Source organism: Amphimedon queenslandica, unplaced genomic scaffold (genome assembly GCF_000090795.2).
Source record: "Amphimedon queenslandica unplaced genomic scaffold, v1.1 AMPQUscaffold_13513, whole genome shotgun sequence".
In the NCBI taxonomy this organism is placed as follows: domain Eukaryota; kingdom Metazoa; phylum Porifera; class Demospongiae; order Haplosclerida; family Niphatidae; genus Amphimedon; species Amphimedon queenslandica.
The window spans coordinates 708276-726552 of record NW_003546251.1 but is presented as its reverse complement, the minus strand read 5'-3'; the positions used below and the strand labels follow the sequence as shown (position 1 = coordinate 726552).

Below are 18277 nucleotides of genomic sequence, written 5' to 3'. Positions count from 1 at the left end.
CATATTTTCTTCTAATGCCTGAAGAACTTTACGAAAGAGAACCCAACTGATTGGAGTTTTTATTATTAGCTTATTCCTTGTAATATCAATGATGGCACTTCTCACTACCTCAATATTGGGATCTTCTGATTCACCCTTACCAGATGATGTATTATCAATGATGAGGGTATCAGATATTAACTTGACATATTCCTTATCTTTATAGTGAGATATTAATTCACTTCTGACTTGCTCCTTCTTTTCATCTGTTAGCAAGTCTCCATGAGTGCCAATGCAAAACATGCGAGGATAATCAGGAATACTTCCATCTGCCCCATACTTCATTAGGTGACTGTGAACACAGGCCATCCAATTGAGCATGCATGTAAGTGTAGACATGTTGACCTCTTCTCCATCATATTGAACACCATCAATATGATGGACTGACTGCCATTTGCTGTTAAGATCTTTAAAGGCATCAAAGTGAAGGAGGAATATGGTACGAGAGGTGAGAAAAACTGGTAGGATCTCAAGGAAAGCAGGTTGACCCCCACAATCCCAAAAATGCATTAATAGATGAGGCTCCAACTGATCCCCTGTAGAATACTCTTTAATAACTTGAAACTTGCTAACTTGACGAAGGACATAATTAAGCTTTGTTGTTGCAGTTAATGAAGTAGTGACATGATCAGTAGGATCAATGACATCTTTAATGTGATCAAAGAGAACTGAGAGATACTTTTTATCTTTACTGACAGCAGAAAACAAGTGAGCCATTGCTTCAATTTCAGCTTCATGAGTAACTGCTTCCCACTGCTCACTAAGCAATCCCTTAGCAAAGGGACGAATACAGCTGACATCAGATATGATGGTACTGTTAAACGCCTTAGAATCCCATGGTAACTTCATAAGAGAATTCTTGAAGCTACTCTTCCCAACACCTGCTGTACCCAGAAAAAGAACACGTGAATAAGCAACATTCACCACTTCTCCTTTTGATAGAGCTCTTCTGTATGCAGTAACTTGAATACAAAAGAAATAATGAAAGGCTTATTATAAATAGATTCACCTCTCTATAAAATACATGTAAATTATGATAAATTTTTTTGATCACAAATGAACAAAAAAATTAAAAATAGAAAGGACAATAGATACATCCGAAATTAGCACTTACTTCCTATTGTGTTGTAAATAAGAGTTTGTGTATCACAAATAAATGAATGAAAAAAGGACAATAAATACACATGTAAACAATGATCTTAAATTAAAATAGATTAGTACTTACCGTCTTTTGTGTTGTAAATAAGAGTTTGTATATCACATATGAATAAATGAAATTAAAGATAGAAAGGACAATAGATACACATGTAAACAATCATCTAAAATTAAAATAGATTAGTACTTACCCTCTTTTGTGTTGTAAATAAGAGTTTGTATATCACATATGAATAAATGAAATTAAAGATAGAAAGGACAATAGATACACATGTAAACAATCATCTGAAATTAAAATAGATTAGTACTTACTGGCTATTGTGTTGTAAATAAGAGTTTGTGTATCACAGATGAATGAATGAAATTAAAGATAGAAAGGACAATAGATACACATGTAAACAATCATCTAAAGTTAAAATAGATTAGTACTTACTCTCTATTGTGTTGTAAATAAGAGTTTGTGTATCACAGATGAATGAATGAAATTAAAGATAGAAAGGACAATAGATACACATGTAAACAGTCGTCCAAAATTAAAATAGATTAGTACATACTTCCTATTGTGTTGTAAATAAGAGTTTGTATATCACAGATGAATGAATGAAATTAAAGATAGAAAGGACAATAGATACACATGTAAACAATCTTAAAAAAATTTAAATAAATTAGTACTTACCAACTTTTGTGTTGTAAATAAGAGTTTGTATATCACAGATGAATGAATGAAATTAAAGATAGAAAGGACAATAAATACATATGTAAACAATCGCCCAAAATTAAAATAGATTAGTACTTACTTCCTATTGTGTTGTAAATAAGAGTTTGTGTATCACAGATAAATGAATGAAATTAAAGATAGAAAGGACAATAGGTACACATGTAAACAATCATCTGAAATTAAAATAGATTAGTACTTACCAACTTTTGTGTTGTAAATAAGAGTTTGTGTATCACAGATGAATGAATGAAATTAAAGATAGAAAGGACAATAAATACACATGTAAACAATCATCTAAAATTAAAATAGATTAGTACTTACCGTCTTTTGTGTTGTAAATAAGAGTTTGTGTATCACAGATGAATGAATGAAATTAAAGATAGAAAGGACAATAAATACACATGTAAACAGTCATCTAAAATTAAAATAGATTAGTACTTACCAACTTTTGTGTTGTAAATAAGAGTTTGTGTATTACAGATGAATGAATGAAATTAAAGATAGAAAGGACAATAGATACACATGCAAACAATCATCCGAAATTAAAATAAATTAGTACTTACTCTCTATTGTGTTGTAAATAAGAGTTTGTGTATCACAGATGAATGAATGAAATTAAAAATAGAAAGGACAATAAATACATATGTAAACAATGATATGAAATTAAAATAGATTAGTACTTACTCCCTATTATGTTGTATATAAGAGTTTGTGTATCACAGATGAATGAATGAAATTAAAAATAGAAAGGACAATAGATACATACGTAAACAATCATCTAAAGTTAAAATAGATTAGTACTTACCGCCTTTTTGTGTTGTCAATAAGAGTTTGTGTATCACAGATGAATGAATTAAAGATAAAAAGGACAATAAATACACATGTAAACAATCATCTAAAATTAAAATAGATTAGTACTTACTTCCTATTGTGTTGTAAATAAGAGTTTGTGTATCACAGATGAATGAATTAAAGATAGAAAGGACAATAGATACACATGTAAACAATCATCTGAAATTAAAATAAATTAGTACTTACTCTCTATTATGTTGTAAATAAGAGTTTGTGTATCACAGATGAATAAATAAAATTAAAGATAGAAAGGACAATAAATACACATGTAAACAATCATCTAAAATTAAAATAGATTAGTACTTACCGCCTTTTGTGTTGTAAATAAGAGTTTGTGTATCACATATGAATGAATGAAATTAAAGACAGAAAGGACAATAAATACCCATGTAAAAAATCATCTAAAATTAAAATAGATTAGTACTTACCAACTTTTGTGTTGTAAATAAGAGTTTGTGTATCACAGATGAATAAATGAAATTAAAGATAGAAAGGACAATAGATACACATGTAAACAATCATCCGAAATTAAAATAGATTAGTACTTACTTCCTATTGTGTTGTATATAAGAGTTTGTGTATCACAGATCAATGAATGAAATTAAAGATAGAAAGGACAATAAATACACATGTAAACAATGATCTGAAATTAAAATAGATTAGTACTTACTCCCTATTATGTTGTATATAAGAGTTTGTGTATCACAGATCAATGAATGAAATTAAAGATAGAAAGGACAATAGATACATATGTAAACAATCATCTAAAGTTAAAATAGATTAGTACTTACCGCCTTCTGTGTTGTAAATAAGAGTTTGTGTATCACAGATGAATGAATGAAATTAAAGATAGAAAGGACAATAGATACACATGTAAACAATGATCTGAAATTAAAAAAGATTAGTACTTACTCCCTATTATGTTGTATATAAGAGTTTGTGTATCACAAATGAATGAATGAAATTAAAGATAGAAAGGACAATAGATACACATGTAAACAATCATCTGAAATTAAAAAAGATTAGTACTTACTCCCTATTATGTTGTATATAAGAGTTTGTGTATCACAAATGAATGAATGAAATTAAAAATATAGAAAGGACAATAGATACATACGTAAACAATCATCTAAAGTTAAAATAGATTAGTACTTACCGCCTTCTGTGTTGTAAATAAGAGTTTGTGTATCACAGATGAATGAATGAAATTAAAGATAGAAAGGGCAATAGATACACATGTAAACAATCATCTAAAGTTAAAATAGATTAGTACTTACTCCCTATTATGTTGTAAATAAGAGTTTGTGTATCACAGATGAATGAATGAAATTAAAGATAGAAAGGACAATAGATACATACGTAAACAATGATCTGAAATTAAAATAGATTAGTACTTACTCCCTATTATAATTTATTGTAAATAAGAGTTTGTGTATCACAGATGAATGAATGAAATTAAAGATAGAAAGGACAATAGATACACATGTAAACAATCATCTGAAATTAAAATAGATTAGTACTTACCAACTTTTGTGTTGTAAATAAGAGTTTGTGTATCACAGATGAATGAATGAAATTAAAGATAGAAAGGACAATAGATACACATGTAAACAATCATCCGAAATTTAAATAGATTAGTACTTACCATCTTTTGTGTTGTAAATAAGAGTTTGTGTATCACATATGAATGAATGAAATTAAAGATAGAAAGGACAATAGGTACACATGTAAACAATCATCTAAAGTTAAAATAGATTAGTACTTACTCCCTATTATGTTGTAAATAAGAGTTTGTGCATCACAGATGAATGAATGAAATTAAAGATAGAAAGGACAATAGATACACATGTAAAAAATCATCTGAAATTAAAATAAATTAGTACTTACATCCTATTGTGTTGTAAATAAGAGTTTGTGCATCACAGATGAATGAATGAAATTAAAGATAGAAAGGACAATAAATACATATGTAAACAATGATCTGAAATTAAAACAAATTAGTACTTACATCCTATTGTGTTGTAAATAAGAGTTTGTGCATCACAGATGAATGAATGAAATTAAAGATAGAAAGGACAATAGATACACATGTAAAAAATCATCTGAAATTAAAATAAATTAGTACTTACATCCTATTGTGTTGTAAATAAGAGTTTGTGCATCACAGATGAATGAATGAAATTAAAGATAGAAAGGACAATAAATACATATGTAAACAATGATCTGAAATTAAAACAAATTAGTACTTACATCCTATTGTGTTGTAAATAAGAGTTAGTGCATCACAGATGAATGAATGAAATTAAAGATAGAAAGGACAATAGATACACATGTAAAAAATCATCTGAAATTAAAATAAATTAGTACTTACATCCTATTGTGTTGTAAATAAGAGTTTGTGCATCACAGATGAATGAATGAAATTAAAGATAGAAAGGACAATAAATACATATGTAAACAATGATCTGAAATTAAAATAAATTAGTACTTACATCCTATTGTGTTGTAAATAAGAGTTTGTGTATCACAGATGAATGAATGAAATTAAAAATAGAAAGGACAATAGATACACATGTAAAAAATCATCTGAAATTAAAATAGATTAGTACTTACCAACTTTTGTGTTGTAAATAAGAGTTTGTGTATCACAGATGAATGAATGAAATTAAAAATAGAAAGGAAAATAGATACACATGTAAACAATCATCTGAAATTAAAATAGATTAGTACTTACTCTCTATTGTGTTGTAAATAAGAGTTTGTGTATGACAGATGAATGAATGAAATTAAAAATAGAAAGGAAAATAGATACACATGTAAACAATCATCTGAAATTAAAATAGATTAGTACTTACTTTCTATTGTGTTGCAAATAAGAGTTTGTGTATCACAGATGAATGAATGAAATTAAAAATAGAAAGGAAAATAGATACACATGTAAACAATCATCTGAAATTAAAATAGATTAGTACTTACTCTCTATTGTGTTGTAAATAAGAGTTTGTGTATGACAGATGAATGAATGAAATTAAAAATAGAAAGGAAAATAGATACACATGTAAACAATCATCTGAAATTAAAATAGATTAGTACTTACTTTCTATTGTGTTGCAAATAAGAGTTTGTGTATCACAGATGAATGAATGAAATTAAAAATAGAAAGGAAAATAGATACACATGTAAACAATTATCTGAAATTAAAATAGATTAGTACTTACTTTCTATTGTGTTGCAAATAAGAGTTTGTATATCACAGATGAATGAATGAAATTAAAAATAGAAAGGAAAATAGATACACATGTAAATAATCATCTGAAATTAAAATAGATTAGTACTTACTGTCTATTGTGTTGTAAATAAGAGTTCATGTATGACAGATGAATGAATGAAATTAAAGATAGAAAGGACAATAGATAAACATGTAAACAATCGTCAAAAATTAAAATAGATTAGTACTTACTTCCTATTGTGTTGTAAATAAGAGTTTGTGTATCACAGATAAATGAATGAAATTAAAGATAGAAAGGACAATATATAGATACACATGTAAATAATATGTGAAATTAGATCCGTTTCAATTCGTCGAGAAAGCAAATTAATCATAATATTAATATCAGGGGCAGATCTAGGATTTTGGAAATAGGGGGTTGTGAAATAAAATGGCGCACAAAGTGTGCCACGATTATGATCACACCCCTTTTTGGCACTATTTTGTGGTTAAAATCACGTAAAATCAGTATTTCCACAGTCTTTCTTTGTTAATGGTTAACACTTTTTTTTACCACTGTTGCAACAATGAAAACATTAAAAAAATTTTGAGTTAGAATGTTTTGGAGGGGGGGTTGCAACCCCACCCCCCCCCTAGATCCGCCTCTGAATATATTTAATGTTTTAGTAGGCTCCAGCAAGAATGCCCCCACCTTTCCCGACCCACAAAAAGACTTGTCCCAGTAAATGCATGCCCCCCATATTGGCCCCAGGAGGGGACACTTTTGATAAGAGTATGAACCACAATTTCCTAATAACATGTTAGATCTATGTAGTACATTGACAATTTAATCTTATACTTACTTCATCCTAAAAAACAAATAAGATAATAATGCTGATGAAAGATGATGATGATGATAATCTACCATAATTTGAATCTTCTGTCGAGTCTTCTTTCCAGCTTTTTGTTCAGCCATTTTGCCACGCCTAGATTTAGCCTAGGCCTATTAATTAATAATTTTCTTATTTCAAAATGGCGAAAATGCTAAGGGAGAAATTGATCACCTATTACGAGTTAATCCTACAAGTATAACTGCTAATAAAGCTATTGATTATTACTTTTATTTAGGGCAAAGACCCCTCATCAAGGAGAAGCGACTTCTGGGATGAATTTTTTCTATTAAAAGTAATAAAAAATAGTTCTTAATTTCGTCTCATTCCAGCCCTTTGTCACAGGCTAATGTAGAATTTTTAGAAGGAGCTATTATGGCAATGTCTTTATCTAACCTCATGCAAATCAAAGTATACGCACACTAACTATCAATAACTTACTGTTAATAACTAGGCTAACATTAATAACTTGTTTATCCAGTGCTGTCGAATGCTTCAAACTGATGACAACATGATTAGAAATATCAATGCTTTGCAGGTTAAATAATTATTATCTGAAATAAATGCAATTGCTTCTCTCTCTCTCTCTTTTCAGACATTATGTGTATTAGTTCAGTCAATTTATCGTAAACATTCATCTTCTGATTCCAGCATTGAAGTGGTTGACATCCTGACTGGGGTCGATGCTGCAGACTGTCAAATGAGAGTATGTTCTATTTTTAGTAATGGAAAGCATTCTCTAACATTCTATTTTTAGAATCTCATAGAGTGCTTATGCAAATTTTTATCAGAGGAATATCCTGGTACTACATTATGCACTAATACATATACCATGCTCTCTGTCTCTCTTCCAGTTAGTGTAAAGAACTTGTGCCTCAAGTTCATACTCATCATCCTAACCTCGATTGATAACATCAGTCAGAATGTCATGCTGGAATATTTCATGCTCAACAGCATATTTGAAGCTCTCGTATCGACATTCTTTCATCCTGATGCTCAGGAGCACCACGGCTATGATGCAGCTGTTGCCCTAGCCCTGTTAGTCAATTACAGGAAGCATGAGGTATTCATGTAGTATAATGTATGTACATGATTTATGTACTGTAATGTGCATGGTCATAAATTAAAGAATATGGTATTAGTATTGTCCATAGCACATTAAAGCATATGGGATGCATACACATGTATATATTAGTATTTTCCAAATAAAGTTGATTGATGTTAATTTTATGCTACATATATTACATTGATTCATCATAGGCTGCTAATCTCTATGTAATCAAGCTCTCTGTCTTGGATAATGAGATCATTCTTAACGTTAGTAATGATGACTGATATTTTAGAATAGGAAAGTATAAATAACAACTTGTTTTTATTGTATTTGTCATTGCAGGGTTTGGGTCATATTATATCAGCAATTTTAACTGAATATATAAAGTAAGATATTGAATTCTTGTCTGATTCAAGTGGAGACTCTGTGAATTGTACACATGTTAGGCAATATTCATCTTCTCACGAAGAGCCAAAGTCATTGATAGGTGCTCTTACCAGCTGGGTAAGAATTTAAATAAACTGCGTATTATAACTATTTTCATTTTCACCTCTCTCCTCTTTTAGGTAGGAAGTGCTTTGATGCCAGCTGAAGCGCCACCTGCTAAAGTCAGGTAAGTATCATTAACATTACATTAATAATGAGGATATTTTTAACGACCTGGGGGCGTAGCCCCCAGGTCGTTCCTATAATTGATTTCACCCACGTGCGATGTTTGTATATATTTTGTATGTCCACACTTACATTTCTTCTATACATGTTGTATTGGAGAAATAACAAGCCTTAGCAACCACCCACCCACGCTCCTTTACGTGAGTGGGTGTGGTCACGGCAAACAAAATGGCGGCTTAAACACAGGACAAAGTTAAGAGCTTTCTAACAGCAAGACAACATAGAGATACTGTCTAAAGACTTCTCTAGAAGCATTAGAAGGTAGAGAGAGCCTCTATAAGTCTTAATGAAATCCCGTTATTCTTGCAAGGTGGTGAAATCAATTATAGGAATATTTTTTACACTGTTACGCTTGTTTATAATATGGCTATAGGATAAGTGAGGCCTTACTGCTAGTGCTATATGAAGCAGTCTATCTTAATAAACACTTTCACTCTGTCCTAACACACGTAATATTTATCTTCCCTTTCGCTTTATTCAATTGTCCCTTTAGACTCGATCTGTTTCAACTCCAAGCACACCTACCTCTCCTTCACCAGCTGTTCATAAAAACCTTCCAGGTCAGCCAGCAGCAGCAATTATTGTATAGAAATTGCCATTGGCGATATAGTTCACTCTAGCAAGTGCCTAATTCGCTTAACTTGTATTTGTGTGCTCAAGGGAGCTCCACCAAGTGCTATAGGAGACAGTTCATTACTATAGTTTACTATTAAATGGGCGTATTTTCCTAACATTAGCAGCTGCTCTGTATCATGTGTAATCATATTGTTTTCTTTTAGTCCCCAGCTCTCCAACTTCCACTGATGTTGCTTCTATTGTACCAATGGCAGCACAGCCTATGAACCTGTTGGGTACTTTTATTACCTTCACATCAATTATCATACAAAACATTAAAGGTGAGAGCTAAGAGTTATATTTATTTATGATATAATAACTTTTTATTTTTTAGACGATAAAGGGAAGCATAATGCTAGACTTTGTCTTATCATTTTGAATTGTATTGTTGAAGTAAGAGAAACCTGTATTGATTATTGAGAATCCATGAGTTGTCTTATTTCTCTTAGAACTCTCAGTCCACTGCCTTTCTATTTGATCCAAATATGACATTTCACATTGAAATACACAGAGCAGTAAGCCATTGGACTTATATTCTAGCTCCACATAATACCCTCATTGCTTCTTCTCCCTTAATTAAGAATTTGCTGCACAGGAAACTGAAGAGAGAGAACTCCTTGCAGTCTCTATCAATGGCTGGCTCACTGCTAGGTAAGGATTAGTTACATGTATTAACATTATTATTATTATTATTATTTTATCTTTTAAAGAATTGATAGTTGAGTTTATAGTTAGTCACCTTTCTCAGAATTTCCACAGTGACCTTTATTGGTGAGTTCACTATGCACTCTACAATAGTATAATAAATCACCATTGTCTTTGGCCAAAATTTTGGAGTAACTTTAAAAATTCATTAAAAAATCAAACTTAATCGGAATGAACTCAAATTTGAAACATAACATAAAACAATGTATATGTATCAGAAAAAATTATAAAAACTAAGAATTTTCTTGTTTTCATTTTTGGCAAAATTTGACCAAAATCCCTGTACTATATATAGTACAGGGACTTTGGCCCAATTTTGGAGTAACTTTAAAAATTCATTAAAAAACCAAACTTAATTGGAATGAGCTCAAATTTGAAACATAGCATAAAAACATGTATATGTATCAGACAAAATTATAAAAATGGAGAATTTTCTCTTTTCATTTTTGACGAAATTTTACCAAAGTCCCTGTACTATACTATATACAGGGATTATGGCCCGATTTTTGAGCATTTTAAAAAATTTGATTATTCTCCTAACAATTTTGAATAAAAACCCCATGCATTGCCCATGTTTACTGTACATGATTAATAATCACTTCCTAATGTAATTTAATTTTTAGTAAATGCCTGGGGATTGTACACAGGCTCCTCTGTTATCAAAAAAGGCACAAAGTCCGTCTGAGTTACAGCTGGAAGGAGTTGTGGAATGGTAAGGACAGCTGTCATGATTACTACCATATGTCATAGCACGCAGTTCGCTATACACGTACTAGTATTCCTACATGGCATATCATATTCTCTCTATTTCTCTATTCCTCTTGGAATGCTTTAGTTTTGATTGTAGCAGAAGAACAGTTTATTATATAATAAGCTTATAAAAAATGTATAATTTAACATGATACAGGCATCCATGTACACATAGCCCACATATTTACATGTATCGCTACATGCATAGAGTCATAGATACGCTAGTGTTTGGTTACAGTCCGTCATTGATCTAATAATGATATCACCTCTCTCTCTCTCTCTCCCTCTCTCTCTCTCTCTCTCTCTCCCTCTCTCTCTCTCTCTCTCCCTCTCTCTCTCTCTCTCTCCCTCTCTCTTTCTCTCTTCTCTTCAGCTCTCATTAGTCTTGTCCGTTTCTTTGTCTCAAATGGAGAGAAATTGCTACCATCAATCAACATATTCATCCCAGCAAATGAAGTACACCACATTGTACATGTACTTATACAATTGTAGGAATAAAAGGAATAGTGATTCCTTATGTGTATAGACTATAAAGGAGAATGATATTTCCCTCTTTAAATTAAAATTTGAACTCTGACCCAATAACCCTCTCTACAGCCTGTGATCAGAGAATTAGTTGTATGTTCTCACAGTTCCTTTGCATGTATCCTTTCCTTTGATATATGACTACCGAAGCTCTGATGGGACAGCCTTAATTACCGCAGCATAACATAGCTGCATGACAATTATAGTAATAAGTGTAATGCAATACTAAGCATTATATGTGTGTGTCTGTAGTAAATGAAGCATTGATGTACATGTATATATGTGCTGCATGTATTGTGATGGAAAATATTACAGTCGGCAATGGAGTAGGAATGACAATTATAGTGGACCGTAATGATGTGAAAATACCGTATAGCGGGTAATTTTGGAGGGGATTAAATTTGGCGAATTTGGCGTTTTGATGGTCATTCGCCAAAATAAAAATCCACCATTTTGAGCGATTATACGCATGCTCAATGGCACGTGGCCACAAATTCGCCAAATTTAAAAACCGCCAATCACCAAAATTTAGCAATTCGCCAAATTTTAGTCCCTCCAAAATTACCTGCTATATGGTAGTTGGTAAAAGTCAATGAGTATACACATGACATGTAGTGAGTATAATGATGTTTATGTTTATTAATGGATGCACATTTGTAATGAAATTTTAGTGTTTTTAGGCTTAAGTTTAAGGATACATGTACAGGAGCAGGTGAGAGAGAAATAGCTCATAGTAACAGCTAATTGGATTAGTGTCTCTCTCGTAAAGGCTATGCACTAATGAGACCTAATATCTTGTTTTGATTCAGTAAATAAGTACAGTTATTCATTAAATGCATGAATAATGAATAGAGTAGTAGTATATAGTGTGTGTGTGTGTATTTACATTATTGTTTAATTTGAGGCACATTGGCACACAGGATGGCATTAAATTAGCTTCCTAATTAGTGGAGTTACACACAGCTGCTCTCCCATGGCCTCCACTCAGTGATAATCACTTGTTATTGGTATGATATATACCATCAATGAAGGATCACACTGTCACTAGTGTCTGATATGTAGTGTACAAATACTGGATACATGTAGCATGACTTAATATGTCACACAATGGGCCATATATGAACATGTATGCACACACTTACATTGATCAAAGCTCACACACATGCTATATACATGATAGGACATACAATGAGGTCATAGTGTATGCCCTTTCTCTCTGAAGGTGATCTTGTGCCTACAAACGAGGTACATGTACATACACACATATGTATATCTTGTGATCTTTATGGGTGGTCTCTCTCACACACAATCACTCTGTGTGCTTCATTATTGACAATCATTTTCATAACTACAGGCTGCGGTATGGTAACCAAATGACTCGTATTCCTGTGTCTTAACATTCAGGCATATTATATCTGCCATTTTTAGCATTTTTGTACATGCACATGTATGTGTTCATTTATTCCTACTAAATTATTTCATTGTTTGTTATAAATAGCTGCAGTATGAGACAGTTTGTCAATACTGTTTGTGTTTAGACTTTATTTACTTAAACTCATTGTTGCTAATAATCTATTCTACAGGTCATTAAACTCTTTAATCTGTTTATTACGTATGGGGACACATTCCTTCCTGATCCCACGGTCTACGATGAGCTCTATTATGAACTAATTCGTGTAAAGACATCCTTTGATGGGCTCTATCAATTAGGTATCAATCAATCAAACCTCTATCAATTAATTATCTATCAACTGGAAGCACATTTTTTTATTATTTTCTCTTTAAATTGATGTATTTATCTCCCTCTTATTTTTAACTTTTAATTCCTCCTTTCTTTTTTATTTTTTTCCTTTCTTTCTCCTCTTCCAGCTCTCAGGTATTCTTCTCCTGGTAAAGATCAAGCCTCTGTTGCTAATTCCCTCACTTCTGCACTATACAATATCAGATCAATAGCGAATCATTTTGCACCGAAAATTGATCAATGTTGTGCGACCAATCAAACGACAGCACTGTCTACCGAGCAGGTACAGCTGTGTAGCATAAACATATACTATGCTCAATAGTCTGTGTATAATGACTCAATTGCTAATGAATGATGGCATTATGATTTGTTATGTTACTGGTTGCAGGTACTAGAAGTGATAAGAAATAACTATGACACTTTAACTTTGAAGTTGCAGGATGGTCTAGACCAACACGACAAGTATAGCGAGAAACCAAAGGAATCTCCATACTTTTCACAACTGGTAAGTAAGAAGAGCTAGAAGAACACACAAAACGAACACATTGTTTTATTCTTTTTTCTTTTTCTGCATCTTTTTGTAATCTTCTTTCTTTCCTTCTTCAGGTAAGGAATATAACTAGTGAGGCTAGGAAGACTTTAGTAGTAACCAGTTTACAGCAAATGACAATACTGTCTGAACTCTCTGGTAATGTATAATCTTGTGCTACATATTATCAATTTCTACCTTTATTTGTTAATACTTATTAAACATTTTAAATTTGATACAGGACAACAATGAAGAGAAAGAGGGAGAGAGAGAGAGTGAGACGACATAGAGATGTACAAATTTTGACACAATTGTGTTAAGAATGCATTTCACATGTGTGTGTGTGTGTGTGTGTGTGTGTGTGTGTTCATAAAAATTGTGCATGTGCATTCATGTGTGTGTGTTAGACTAGTGATTCACTGTTAACAACTGGAGGACTGTTCCCTCCACTGTTTAGCCTCTGTAATACCTCAAAAGCACTTGGTCTGTCTAAAGGGGCTGGACATGTGCACGCCCTTATAAGGGTAACCATGGCCGGCCAGGCGAGCCTTTGAAGGCGTGGTCGGAGGTCACCGTTGGTAATGGAGGCAATCCCTTCTGAGGGTTGGGACATCTCTAGAAGAACGACCCCAAAGCCATAGATGTCAGTTTTAGGCGTGTATAGTTCAGGGGCTTTCGCTTCTGGTGCAGCGAATATTGAGAAATTACTTGAAGCAAAAGGATGAGGGGAAGAGCAAGAAGAGAGTTTAAGATAACTCGTGAAATTGCTTGAGGCACATTCCGAGAGTTTAGCTTTCCATGCACTGTTGCCCATTGGCTCGAGTAGTACATTGACTGTGTTGACGTCACGATGAATGATACCCAACTGATGTATGTAGCTAAGAGCTCCTGATATATCTGATGCTATCGATAGAACCTGTCTCTTGGGTAGAGGCCCTTGACGTAATGTCATTCGTAACGTGGTAGGCATCAGTTCAGTGAGAATGATTGGGTTGCTAGCGTTAGTTGTTCCTCCAATGAATTGGATTATGTTAGGATGGCGTACCCTCAGGGCAGTCTTGATTGCTTTGTAGTAGATTCCTTCATTAATAGACCCTGTATCTTTGTAGCATTTAGCAGCAATGTGAAGACCCCGGAGTGAGCCGACATAAACCGATGACCATTTGTCCCTCGAGAGCTCAGCTTGTGTTATTTGTATATCGGACGGTGGTACGGCCCATAGTCCCTGTAATGACTCATCAGGGAGTATCAACCCAGTGTTGCTTGAAGTGCTGCTGTTTGATGGTTCTGGTGATGCTGATTTCTTTTTGATTGTTTCAATCTCTTTTCTTTGTAGGTCGATGGTTTTCTGAGCCTCTTGTGCCTTCTCCTCATAGGATGAGAGCTTTTCTTGCGTTTCGCTCAAGTCCTTTGTGATCTGCTCGATTTTCTTTTCCAGCTGTACATTCTTGGCTTCAGACTCCTCTCCTTGTCTCCGTGCCTTCCTAACTATATTCATGGCGTCGATGAGTTGTCCTTGTAGCATTTTGATCTCTTTCTTTGCCTCTTCTAATTGTTTCGAAGCCCCTGCCCTCCTGTCGAGTGTCATGGTGTTTGTTCGAGATTTTTTCGATTTCCTGTCCTCCCTGGGCGAGATCTGGTGTAAGTCAGTTGTCGAGTGGCGGAAACCATTTTCCATCATGTGTCGTCTCTCGTGTCCGTTGAGCTGCTGCTGCTTGTTGCTGGCAGTGATGGCAGGTACTTGATCGACCGCTCTCTCATCACACATCACTCTCCAGTCTCCATTGCTTTCGCCTATAAAGAAGACAAGGGAGTGTCAAAGTAATTGTCACTAAAAATTCTTTTGATGTCAGTCACAGCTTACATAATTCCACGACAGCCGTTTCTGTGACAACAGGCTGCTCCCTGTGTGATTTCTCTGCCACCCATTCATAGATCCCACCATAAATGACCAGCAGGAAATGGCGTGGTGCAAGGCTGAATACCATTGTGCTATGTCCTCTCCTTCCAACCACCACTTGTGGAGCGCTGACCTATATTAATGATCAGTAAGTAGTAGCTGTTATTGGTTGGTGGTATGTGAGTGATTCATGCTATGATGTGTGTGCATTAGCAAGTCACTGCATGACATTTCTTAGTAAATAGAAGTGAAGGAATGTTGGCTATACTCATAAACTGTCACTCACTACAACAAAACTACATGTACACTCTCTTCTCTTATGTGAAAAACAACCTATTAAGACACGGTAACAAGCCACTGAGCACTATTAAAGCTTCAAATAGTTTATTTTAATGTTGTTAAGTGACTCTGAAGCCTTGTAGTACCATTATTAAGTGACAATGTAAACTAGGTAAAAGTGTTTTCTTGTAATTTTGTAAATAAGTCAATCCAGACCCTCTCCTTCTGGGAAAGCTATGCCAACACATAAAAGGAGCTGTCATGATCTTCTCCTAATGCATTTCCTCTGTTTGCTTCTATTTTAACAGTTACATGCATACTCCCACACTTAACCACAGAGTACATCTAATTGCTTCATTTAGCATCATCTATGTAATCTTTATACTTACGCCACCCTATAACCTTTATCCTCCCCCTCTCTCTCTCCCTCACCTTTTTTCCATTCTCCCACTTGTCACTCTCTCACTCTACAATTATCTCTTGTTCTTCTCTATTTCTCTTACTTGTTTCCATTTCCCGCTGTCCACGTCCATAATCCAAAGGTCTGCAAGTGTATTGAATTGGTTGTTGACTCCTCCCAGTGTCAGGAATAGAGGCGAGCTCCCGTTCTTGATACAGGCTGAGTGGTCATCCCTCCCCATTGGCCAGTCAACAGTTGGATCATTGCCATTATAGAGTCTGATCCAGTGCTGTGGTAATAAATAGTGACAACAATGAAGTAATTGGTGGATGACTTAATACTTTTGTGTGTGTCAGTTAATGAGACTTAATGAGACGTGGTGGCTATGACTCTGAAGCTAATGAAATACCTTATTAAGATATTTTTAGTCCACTCTTACTTAATTTAATATATGTACAGTAAGAGATAAAGTAATAGGATGGTTATGAGGAATAGAGTTTAAATTCCAGTGCAATTTCAGTGGCAGATGTTGCTCCTTTTAAACAATTCACTTGAGATATAACACAATTATTGTTAGCAGTCTCGGTCATGCATGTACGTTTAAATTGTTAAGCGTGTGCAGGTAAATTAGTTTTGGCTTACTTTGGTCTGGAGGTTCAAGATGTAAACATCATTGACTCGCCTTCTTGTGTTTGGCTGGAACCCACCAAAGAGTATTACTCGTTCAGAGTCGACTTTGGTGAATGTGAATCCTTGGCAGGGAGGTGGTTGAGTGCCAGTAGTTGTTGGACAGTCCCACGTACCTGTGTGTGTATGAATGAGAATGACATGATTTATCTCTGTGAGAGTACACATGTTGTTGCTTGCAATGAAACACAACACAGTGCTATCCGAGCCAATGTTTATAGCTCATTATGCTGATCATGCTCATTTCCTTAAACTAGTGATGTTTGTGTTATGATTTTACCTTTCGTGAGGTTGAAGAAATGTAGCTCATTGCTCCAGACACAGCCCAGGTTGCTCCTATCTGCTACAAACTCGTGCTTTGTGCTCTTGTGGCTTGCACTGAGTAGACCCCAGCCTCCAAAGACGCAGAGAAACTCGGTGTCTTTATGAGTGAATGACACCATGCCACACTGCCACTTCTTCATGGGTGCATCACTTGGATTGGCTGCCATCACTTCTCTCCATTGAAGCGTCGTCACATCTAGCTGATGCACGGAGTTGTGGTAGCAGTTACCATGACCACAGTACCCGCCAAACGTGTACAGATACTTGTCTGTGTTTGTGTATGCATTCCAGTAAACACCAAGAGGTGGGCTTCCAGTCGTCATGCGTCTTTCCCACAGTAAACTGTGAGGGTCGAAAATCTCAACTTGCGAGAGTAAGCTGGTCTTTTCTGCACTCGAGTGAACTTTTGGCAAAGTGTCCATGCAACCACCCCAAACGTATAGCTTCCCGTTGATTGATGCTGCAGAGTGACCCCATCTTGGCACAGGCTGGTATGGATAGATTATTTCTGCTTTATCAAGCCCTATAGTTGTAATGAGTGATGTAAAGAATGTGTGTGTAAACACAGTGTAAGTGTTAAGTGGGTTCAAATTTTGAATGCATGTGTGGCTAATAGTGACAGAGCGCTATCAAAACTTAACCCATAAATCAGGTCTCCCACACACAAAGCATGAAGCTAAGCTTGCAGTATTGTACTAGCGAAATCTAATAATTGTTAGTATGGGTGTTGTTTGAGCTTGCGTAAGGAAATATTCATTATTAAAGAAACTTAAGATCTTCTTTTATGGCATTATATTACTATCACCTAATCTCATCAAGTCACGTTTATGGTATCTTAATTTTTGCCGGATGGGAATTAAGTAAAAAGATCTGAAAACAACAGAACATGATCTACTGTATCAATGTAGCTGTTTTCATGCTGCCCACTGCATATGAGTCAATAATCAGTGATGAAATTGCTCCTCAGTCATAAAGCATAAAATAATACTAATAATATTAATCAATTATTTACAATACTTACCATTTGTGCTAGTCGAGAATAGGCGACGGAGCATGGTTTCTTAAATAGAAAGGTGTTGGTAGCTTTCACTGCAATAATATTGATTGTACAGACAAAAGCAGAGCTTGCTCCAATGAATGCCAATCAGCTAGCCACCTGGCCAGATAGCAAACTGACTGAGAAATAGTTTCAAGTTCTTTTTTCTCGCTCTCTTCACTCACTCAAGGAGATGGAATG

The 18277-nt window shown here is 34.3% G+C and overlaps 3 protein-coding genes and 1 long non-coding RNA gene across 4 annotated transcripts in view; 2 read left to right on the top strand and 2 right to left on the bottom strand.

The window, feature by feature from the left end:
- LOC100637657 (serine/threonine-protein kinase MRCK beta-like) overlaps nt 1-9898 on the top strand; it is a 27222-nt gene extending 17324 nt beyond the window's left edge. The window contains exon 44 of the mRNA XM_011411003.2: nt 9877-9898. The gene's annotated coding sequence lies outside the window, so the exon portion shown is untranslated. The remainder of the gene's footprint in view (nt 1-9876) is intronic.
- LOC109587906 (uncharacterized) lies at nt 6684-6970 on the bottom strand. The gene is made up of 3 exons (XR_002187867.1): nt 6898-6970; nt 6836-6841; nt 6684-6782 (listed from the first exon to the last, which is right to left on the bottom strand). It is a non-coding gene; the product is annotated as an uncharacterized LOC109587906 (long non-coding RNA).
- On the top strand, nt 6982-13681 carry LOC100637531 (UPF0668 protein C10orf76 homolog). Its single transcript, XM_020004070.1, has 24 exons — nt 6982-7058; nt 7101-7157; nt 7208-7273; nt 7317-7400; nt 7458-7568; nt 7620-7665; nt 7717-7925; nt 8123-8179; nt 8256-8299; nt 8360-8417; nt 8480-8526; nt 8959-9034; nt 9079-9145; nt 9365-9481; nt 9535-9593; nt 9650-9715; nt 9782-9851; nt 9911-9971; nt 10529-10617; nt 11029-11111; nt 12764-12890; nt 13050-13204; nt 13310-13426; nt 13528-13681. Exons 1-24 carry the CDS (start codon nt 7005-7007, stop codon nt 13618-13620), a joined length of 2013 nt encoding a protein of 670 aa, XP_019859629.1. The 5' UTR covers nt 6982-7004; the 3' UTR covers nt 13621-13681.
- On the bottom strand, nt 13633-18277 carry LOC105316159 (acyl-CoA-binding domain-containing protein 5-like). The gene is made up of 6 exons (XM_011410972.2): nt 18062-18277; nt 16997-17563; nt 16672-16832; nt 16133-16318; nt 15315-15483; nt 13633-15244 (listed from the first exon to the last, which is right to left on the bottom strand). Exons 1-6 carry the CDS (start codon nt 18093-18095, stop codon nt 13854-13856), a joined length of 2508 nt encoding a protein of 835 aa, XP_011409274.2. The 5' UTR covers nt 18096-18277; the 3' UTR covers nt 13633-13853.

Bases quoted from the DNA above. Each gene is read 5' to 3' on its own strand.
- LOC100637531 (XM_020004070.1), top strand. From the start codon at position 7,005: ATGGCGAAAATGCTAAGGGAGAAATTGATCACCTATTACGAGTTAATC. The intron at 8,527-8,958 runs GTAAGTATCATT...ATATGGCTATAG, and splicing joins GCGCCACCTGCTAAAGTCAG to GATAAGTGAGGCCTTACTGC. The intron at 9,482-9,534 runs GTGAGAGCTAAG...TTTATTTTTTAG, and splicing joins TATCATACAAAACATTAAAG to ACGATAAAGGGAAGCATAAT.
- LOC105316159 (XM_011410972.2), bottom strand. From the start codon at position 18,095: ATGCTCCGTCGCCTATTCTCGACTAGCACAAATG. The intron at 17,564-18,061 runs GTAAGTATTGTA...TTACAACTATAG, and splicing joins ATTCTCGACTAGCACAAATG to GGCTTGATAAAGCAGAAATA. The intron at 16,833-16,996 runs GTAAAATCATAA...ATACACACACAG, and splicing joins TTTCTTCAACCTCACGAAAG to GTACGTGGGACTGTCCAACA.